Raw genomic sequence first — 8884 nt, 5'->3', positions numbered from 1 at the left:
AGCAATTACTAAGTATAAGTAAATACCAAACCCAATTAAGAAGTAGAACAAAAGTAATAACAACATCACCTGCGATGCAATGCATATGACAAATTGAATTTAGTTCCATAAATTAATCATGTGAGTGTCCGAGCTGCTCATGACCGTGAGCACGGCTAGTATACCAGTTTTACACTCTGCAGAGGTTGCGCATCTTTACCCACAAGTCGTGTTACCCATCTGCCGAGAGACGGCCAATCCCATACACCTCTATCGAGGAGGCGAGGCAGGGTAACACTACGAGGCCTTTACAAAGTTCCACTAGCTTCAGAAAACCCGCTACAGTTTATAGGAAGCTCCAATGCAGGAATCCCTCGCATGACCGCCATCGCAGCAAAATCATCCCAAGGGCCTCCCTACACTGACCACTCCCCTACTGCCCTTGCCCCTTTCGGGTAAGGTAGTCATCCACTAGCTTTCCTAATTAATCACCCAAGGGCGTCCCATTAAACCCTTGTGGTAGCACTGTTTTCCCGGGTGGTTCTCCATGTTCCAGTTAACATAATGATCTTATCATGAATAGTAATTAACAAACTGATAACAAAAGTATGAACAATGTGTATCTCAATGCCCAAATCCACATAAAGCACTAGCAAGTACTACCCAAAAATTCAGTGGTGAACAAGGCATAAAGATAGACAAACTAGGGTAACCTATTAGGTCCCATCAAAATTAACCTATGCAGATCATTATGATTAATTAAGAACATGAGTGGGTAAAAAGAAAGTGATCAAGGGCACAACTTGCCTGGCACTTGAGATTCCAGGTACCAACTTGGTTTTCAGATGACTCGTGACCTCGCGCTAAACGTAGCAATACAAACAAATAGTGGTATAGGCAAAATTAACATTACACCAAACATAAGCACAAACTGCATAATAATAATCTACGCGATGCCACGAGATCGCAGGAACAAGAATCACTAAATTTGGAGTTATAGATTTTAAGTTATGGATTTCTAAATGTTTTATGTGTTTTGTACAAGATTAAATAGGATATAAATTTTATTGTGGCTTTCATGTCAAAACAGTGACACAAAATGTTAAACAATAATATTACAAAATTATAGAAACTAGAATGGGTTAATTCGGCGTTAGAATGAATTAAATATGAATTAAACAAGTTTATGAATTTACTTTTGTACTAAAAATCAATTTCCCTAATTATTTCTCTATTTTTCTCTCCCTCTGGACTGCGCGTCAATTTCTGGAAAGTGCAGGGGCTATCTCGCAAGTTTTCCCAGACTCAGTGAACACCTAGAGAGGACTGCGGGTTAATTGAAGAAGAGCATGAGGACTCTTTTGCAAGATAAGCTATGCGAAAGGGTATGGGGGTTTTCTGATCGTCAGATCCAAAGTCGAGGGCGCAGATTAGACTGGCCATTAAATGAACCGGTACGCTCTCCCGATCGTCGGATCTGAATCCAATGATACGTACTTCAACTACAAGGGACCCGATCAAGGCCGTTTGCCTTCGAACCAACGACCCAACATCACAATAGCCAAAACGTTTCATCCCTTCTAATCTCGAACGTCCGCTGCGATATCAACGGTCAAGATCACATCCCCAACTCAGGCAGATAGGTGCGGCGGCGCCGATAGCTCCCCACGACGGAGCCATGGCCGGCGATGGCCATCCCACGCAACAGTGCTTAGAACTTTTGAACGACAGGTGCTAACCAACGCTTGGATCCTAGCGGGTATGTTGGTATGAATCTTACCAGGGTTGGTAGCGCAGAGGGCACTGCCCACGACGACGAGCGGCTCCACGGGCCCGAAGGATTCCAGTGAGCAATTTCGGGTTCATCGGTCGACGATCATCCCCGCCGTGACGAAGACCACCTCCCTGGACCGCCCATGAAGGCCCCAGGCCAATCCTTGTGTCCCAAGCGGTCCCAAACGCGTAGATTCGTGGCGGCGGCACTCACAACCCTCTTTCCCTTTCTCGGTTCTTCAACACACGCCGATGGTGGTTTCAACGATGAGGTCCCAGGGCATACACGGATGGAGGATGCGCCGACTTTAAATAGCCCCAAGGCGATGAGCTGGGCCCTGGATGCCGAGCAGGAAAAACGGGGGAGGTAGTTGAAATCTCCATGCTGAGTTCGGCGTGGTTTCTGTTTTGATAACGCCGAGTTTGCAGGGACAGCCGTCGTGTGGGACCCACATCACAGGGGAGTCCGAGTTTCCTGACGACTGGTGAGGATTTCAGTTGGGTGGCGGTGGATCAGGGGCACATCGCGGCCACCAGGGCGCCATGGCCGAGCGTCGCGATGCGGCGCACGGAGTCTGAGCCAGGAATCTGCGTGTTCAGTTGGGGAAGAAGCGTCTCTGGGGTGGCCCACCGGCAGAGGGCTTAGGTGAGTCTGGCGTGCGCATAAGGGCTGAGAAGTGGGCCCCATAGCCCAGTGGCGTTTTCCCAGCCGCGCGCGGATTGAGCTGAGACGCTGGCGAGCTCGGCCCGCCTGTCAGCGCGGTGACTGCACGGAGGTGAAGTGGGCCGAGGGCGTGGGGATTTGGCCCACACAGGTTTGTTTCTTTTTTTCTTTTCTATTTTCAATTTCTTTTAAATTTTCAAATCTCTATTCCAAATTCAAATTTATTCAAATTTAAACTTCAACTTTCTAAGTGCCAAAATTAGTACTAATATAAACTTTACTGTTTACAATATTATTATTATTATTGATTCTTTTCCTTATTATTTATTCATGGGAGAAACAAATGACTTCATTAAAATTCCTTTTCTCAATTTCTATTTTACGTTTTCATTTAAAATTCTAAGGTCAAATCCAAATTATGTCTTCAATGAAATGACTTAGCCAAAGTGATAAGCAAGGGATGCATTTTCTTCATTTTTGTTTGATGATTGCTTAACTTAATATCATTAATTGATTATAAATGGGAAGGATCTTAATAAATTCTCAAGGGTTTTTGGAAATTCTAGAAATACTATCCTAGATATTCTTATTTCTTTATTTTATTATTTATGATATATAATTTTTTTCTACTAATTTTAGGCCTTACACGAAGGATTTTACCATGACAGCTGTATTGCCTCCATATGAAGATATGGTTGCCTCATAACTCATCAAAAACTGCTTCGGATCCGAATGTCCATCATACATAGGGAGTTGAGGTGGTTTGTATGATGGGGGCCATGGGATAGCCTGCAGTTCTGCTGCCAAGGGAGAAGCGTAATCAAAGGTAAAGGTATCATGATTAAAATCATCATACCATCCATCCTCATTGAATAGGCCTTCTTGATGAAGCTCCCTGTGTTGAGGCCTTTGATCTTGCTCGTCTTGAGCAAGATGGCGTACTTCTTCAGTGGCTTCGTCAATCTGCCTCTGAAGATCAGTCAGTCGGGCCATCTTCTCCTTCTTCCTTTGTACTTGTTGATGGATTATCTCCATGTTTCTGATTTCTTGGTCCAACTCCTCCTCCTAGAGTGTTAGGCTAGTGGCCTTCCTCTTCTAGCTTCGAGCCTCTCGAAGAGAAAGGGTCTCCTGATTTGGGTCCAGTGGCTGTAGTGCGGTAGTCCCTGGCGCTGAAGCTTTCTTCGGCGGCATGACGAAGGTCAGTGCTTGCCGAAGGTGGTCGAAAAGGGTTCATCGGAGGTGGGCGCCAATGTTGGAGACTTGCTCTTAAATGCTATAAATTGAGAACAAGGCAACACAAAAAGCAGGTTACTTGTTAATGTTCTTCGTCCTTCGAAATATTATTTCCTTAAGGACATAATGATCTTCGAACGAAGATCATGAAAGACATACCTCCATCATTTCAACATATATATATATATATATATATATATATATATCAAGAGCGAATGAGACATGTAAAACATAAGGGATAAACGTATAACATCATCATATACATTTCTTATTATATAATCATAAATAAATGATGACAATATTGAATTACATTTGTACCTTCGACTTGACAGAAAGTGAAAGTACAAGCGTGACGTAAAAATGAGTATCAGTCCACGTGAACAGTACGGGGGTACTGTTCATCTATTTATAGGCATAGGACACAGCCTTTGAGAAATTACAATTATGTCCTTTATATTTACTATTGGCTTATAAAAAATATATGAGGACTGAACAGTCTTTTCCCTTTTAAGTCGGTCCCCTTTTCTGCGATTTTGCCGAAGCTCCCTTTCGCACAACTTCGGAGCGACGACAACCTTCGTCACGATCAAGCTCCTCATCGTGTATGCTTTTATAATAAATCCGAAGATATCTGTCCATAAACCATACTTAGAAGACATTGTTAAATTATGTTTTTGAGAACTTTCGGAGGACGAAGGCCTCAACACATGGTATAACATGGTATAATAGAATAGCCGTCCATCCAGCAGCCACCCGTCAACGACATGCACAATCCGTCTGCGTTTTCATGTCGCTTTCACTTGTCCATCGCCACCGACCAGTCCCTTGTTTATTGCGTATCCGTCGTAATGACCTTCGCATGCAGTGTGGAACTGTGAATAGATATATAGGATACTACTAGTATAGCGTTTCATCTTTTGGCCCAAAGCTGGTAAATCTGCACCAAAGGAGGGCCTAAACCATGCCAATGCCGCTGCAACAAGTTCAGTCCATGTCCATGCAACGACTACGCAATCTCGTGGCCTAGATAGGGTCTGTAGATAGTCAGAATTTGACGGTGAGATGATGATGCCCCTGTGGAAACAGCCCCCCGTGTCAAACTTTAGCAGGGTACCGAACCCTGACTGGCTGACTGAATGAACGAGAGTGGACCGTGACAGCAGCGCGCGGCCGAAGGAACAAATCCCGTGTCCTTCCTTCCAGTTCCAGACCAGACCTCGTGTGTGTCAACTGTCAAATCCCGTGTCCGAGCCGAGACCAGAGGCATTCCGCATTCGCACGTACGCGTGCGCGCCTATAGCCCACAAGTGTTCGAGTTCGACTGGCGTGTGCCGCCACGAGGCACCGACGCACGCGCCGCTGAGCAGCCTGCGCCTGCCTGCCTGCCTGGCCTGCCAACCTCGCAAAGCCACGGGATAAAAACCAGAGCACGCACGCCCATCCGGAACGCAGGAAATTCTGAGCAGCAGCAGCAGCAGCAGGCAGCAGCCGTCGCGGCCAGGCCAATAACGAACCAACGCACGCAGCCCTGCCTCTGCGCGCGCGCGCGCTGTCTCCACAAACAGCAGCAGGCAGCAGCCACACCTGACCTGACCTGGTCACCGGAGAGGAGAGCGCGCTCGATCATCAATCACTTCATCAGATCAGGGGCAGAGGGCGGCACGTCGGCGGGCGTCGAGCTAGGCTGGCCGCCGCGAGGATCCCGGCGCCCGTGCGCGCTGTCATGGCGTGGTGGCGGAAGAAGGTGGTGTCCCCGGCGCGCCGCGCGTGGGCCGCCGTCTCCACCCGCGTCCGCGCGCGCAACGCAGGTATGCACGCGGCACTGTATATGCCGCCCCATCCCTCGAACGCCCTCAGTACCCTGCTCGTTCGGTCTCGTGTTTTCCAAACAGATCGTTGACATACATATATAGCTGGCTGCTTCAGTACTACTAGCTTCTTGATCATACCTAGATATAATGATGATGATGATACATGAGCCACTTTGGCTGAACAATAGATCCTGCAACTGCAACAAGGTAATACTAGGAAGTAGCATGCGTTGACTCCTCGCCGATTTTCATTCCAATCTGCGGAGGGGCTACGCTAGCTCACCAAACTTTTAATGCTGTCAGAGGAAGTCAACCTGGTACACGATGCACATGCACCCACCAAACCAAGTGCTCACGAGGCAGATGGCGCTCGCCAACCGCGGACGCGGAGTATCTTCTTCTGCGGCTCTGCCAGACAGAAAACTGACCAATGCAGATGAGATGACCCCCCACACTCTCACTCCTATCCCCGATCGTCTGGCCAGCGGCTCTCCCAGATCTGCAGCTGATGAGCGCCAGCGCCAGCGGCACGCGCAGATCTCATGTCTCAGTCGATCGGGGACAACGACAGCCATACAACCGTAGGGAACCTGGGCTTCTGTCCCTTCAATATAAAATTCAGCCACCTCCCGTTGCGGTGTGAACCTGGGCTTGTTGCACTTTGCAGTTGCGGCGGAGCAGAGGACGAGCAGCTGCAGACTGATCTGAGAATCTTGTCTTCTTCTAAAGTACTCGTAGCTAGCAAGATTTTAGTTACTAGTATACTTACATGACGTAGCAAGGGTGGCCGCTGAGCTTTGCTTTCTGCACCTGGGTGGCGGTATAAATCTTGTCTTCTTCTAAAGTACTCGTAGCCGCTTCGCTTTCTGCCCCTGGGTGGCCGTCCGTTGGATGGATTGTCCTCGGTGCGGGGCAAGTGTGTGTGTGGTGCTCGTTCCCGGCCGGTCAGGATTTGACATGCCGGATGCTGATCGAAACGGAATAAAGTCCATGTCTCGTGTCCATGGACGGTTGCTGGTCTGGTGGTGAGAACTCGTACTCCGGAAGGAGATGTTCTTGGTTGAGTCCTTCCCTCTGGAGGACTCTTGATTGGACTGTAGGTTGTACTAGAAGATAAGGATGATGAAGCTTAAGGTTTCACACGAGTTGCTGTCGCGGTAGAGTATCGAATGCGGGACGGAAGAGATGGTGTGTGTCTGTCGATCCTCTTACCGTCCGTTTCATGCCAGGCTGCTAGCTTTCTGTTGGAAGTTGGAACCCCCTGCAATAAAATCCTTAAAATCCTCTTATCCCTGGAACCCCCCTGCAGGCAGCAGCGGCAGCATACTGAAGCTCCACGAGGACGTGCAGACCTGTGGATACAGGGACGTGCAGGTGATGTTCGACATCCTCACCTCGGAGCTGGAGGCGTCAACACAGCGCCCCGCCGTCAAGCACCAACACCAGCAGCAGCAGCGCAAGCGGCGGCCGCCGCCGCCGCCGTGGCCCAGCCACCGCTCATCCTCCGTGATCGCGGCCGCGCAGTAGACGACGCGGACGTGGAGCGGGAAGCTGCGCGCGTTAATTAATAAGCAAGCAGTAAAGACTGGCACTGGACGCACACGTTTTGGTGCCATGCATGCAGGGTGTAGTCGTCCGTCCCCCTGCCCTGCCCGTCTCTCCGGCGACGGAGCCAACAAGTCCAGCAGCGTCAAGGTAGATCGAGTGTCATGAGCTGGCTGCTCATCTGAATGTGCGCCTGTACATACTCCATAGCAGCACCTGTGCTGGATTTTTTTTTTCTCGATACTCGGAGAAATAGATGGACGGAGCAAGAGGGGCTTGTTTTTTGTTTTCAGGTGTCTTATGTCTGGTTCTGGTGCCGTTCTGTGCGGTTCATAAGGCCTTTACCAATCTCTGAAGGCATTTCTTTTTCTCAAGTGAGACGATGTTAGTTAGTAGTAACATGCGGATGCTGGTTCCTCGGTTGACTTTTATACATAGACGGAGACGGCCAAGCAAAGGAGCCCAGTTGACATTTAGCAGAAGGATTAATAAGGCATGCCCAGAACTAAAGGCCGCCCCGAAGAATTCAGTGGAGCTACATTGCAGTGCAGGGAGTTCCCTCCCAATTCCACTTTAGGGCTACTTTGGAACTCAGTGGAGCTGGAGCTTTACATGGGAAGGAAACCTCCAAGGGTTTGTGTGTGTGTGTGTGTGTGTGTGGGTACAAATCTCTTGGAAGAATGATTTTGTGTGATGGAGCAGATGCATTGAAGCGCTGCGCGCCTGTGCTAACCGGAGAACCTAACAAGGAGACATCACGTAGGAGTCTAGGATAGGGTTATCGGCTGGGCTGATGATTATTGTTCCGCCATGCTGTGCCGTGTTGAATCATCACACCAACACACACACATACTGAAAGCGGCTGTACTTTTGTTGTCAAACAAACTAGGCAGTTTGGTTCATATATTTGTAATCTGAGTAACCAATAACGTTAAAATTATGTTTATTTAAGTTTAACTATAATGAGATATTACACTACAAACTGATATCGTCTTATTTAAACTTATAGCCACTGATAATCAAGTTACGTTACATGTCATGCTCCAAATTAAATTGCGGGCCTGATTACGGCATCATGCGAGCGGTCACAGTTACAGACAACAAAGGGACGAGCACGCAGCTTCGTAGGCCACGGTTGCTGCATTATTGTTAAAAAAAAAAAGAACCCTGGACGGCACTATGTATATTCATAATGCCAAGGATTTGAGCAGAGTCACGATAGCATGATGTTGATACGTCACGAGGAGAATATATAAAGTTCAGAGTGGTCAGAAGACAGGGGGCGGCCAAGACGACGCAAAGGAAAGCAGAAGACAAGGCGTTCCGGATGTGTGTCCGGCCATGTCTGCCGCCGAGTGGCGACTGGCGAGCCGCGAGCGCATAAAGAAATAGGGGGATCCGACGAGTTGTGTGGGTATGATGGTGGGACGGCTTGCTTGGTCGTTTGATTCCCACCTGTAATCATGCTGACGACGCAAAGGTGATGCAGCGCGGCGCGAGGCCTCAGCCTTCAGAGTCATGGTTGCTATGATTCACATGCGCTACAACCCAGAATTTACTTAGGGCTAGTTTGTTGGGCAGGTAAATAGAGTTATAGAGGAGGTAAGGATCCTCTCGTTATTCAAAATTGAGTAGCAAGAGTATCCCTCCACGCAGATGTCCTCTATTTCTATGTCCACTACAGACACGAAAACCCTGCAAGCTCGGAGTCAATCCCTAACTCTGTACGCGCAACCCAGTGAAACATAAGTTCCGCGCTCCGTTATTATTATGTCTGTGCATAAACATGGCCACAATGACAGGAATCCCTTCGTGCGAATGCTAGAGTACGAAACTATGAACTATTGCATGGACCCACTATGCTAGCTTTCTTATTGTC

At 48.2% G+C, this 8884-nt stretch overlaps 1 protein-coding gene across 1 annotated transcript; it reads left to right on the top strand.

Annotated features, from left to right (window-relative positions):
- The first annotated feature begins 5097 nt into the window (after positions 1-5097).
- On the top strand, positions 5098-7357 carry LOC100277867 (uncharacterized). Its single transcript, NM_001151323.2, has 2 exons — positions 5098-5457; positions 6770-7357. Exons 1-2 carry the CDS (start codon positions 5373-5375, stop codon positions 6985-6987), a joined length of 303 nt encoding a protein of 100 aa, NP_001144795.2. The 5' UTR covers positions 5098-5372; the 3' UTR covers positions 6988-7357.
- The last annotated feature ends 1527 nt before the right edge of the window (positions 7358-8884 follow it).

Source organism: Zea mays, chromosome 10, assembly GCF_902167145.1.
Source record: "Zea mays cultivar B73 chromosome 10, Zm-B73-REFERENCE-NAM-5.0, whole genome shotgun sequence".
Classification (NCBI taxonomy): Eukaryota; Viridiplantae; Streptophyta; class Magnoliopsida; order Poales; family Poaceae; genus Zea; species Zea mays.
Note: the sequence above shows the minus strand (reverse complement) of the source record. Positions and strands in the feature narration are given on the sequence as shown.

What these genes read in the sequence shown, in the direction of transcription:
- LOC100277867 (NM_001151323.2), top strand. Translation starts at nt 5,373, where the DNA reads ATGGCGTGGTGGCGGAAGAAGGTGGTGTCCCCGGCGCGCCGCGCGTGG. An exon ending in CGTCCGCGCGCGCAACGCAG is followed by an intron (nt 5,458 to 6,769) that starts GTATGCACGCGG and finishes ACCCCCCTGCAG; the next exon opens with GCAGCAGCGGCAGCATACTG.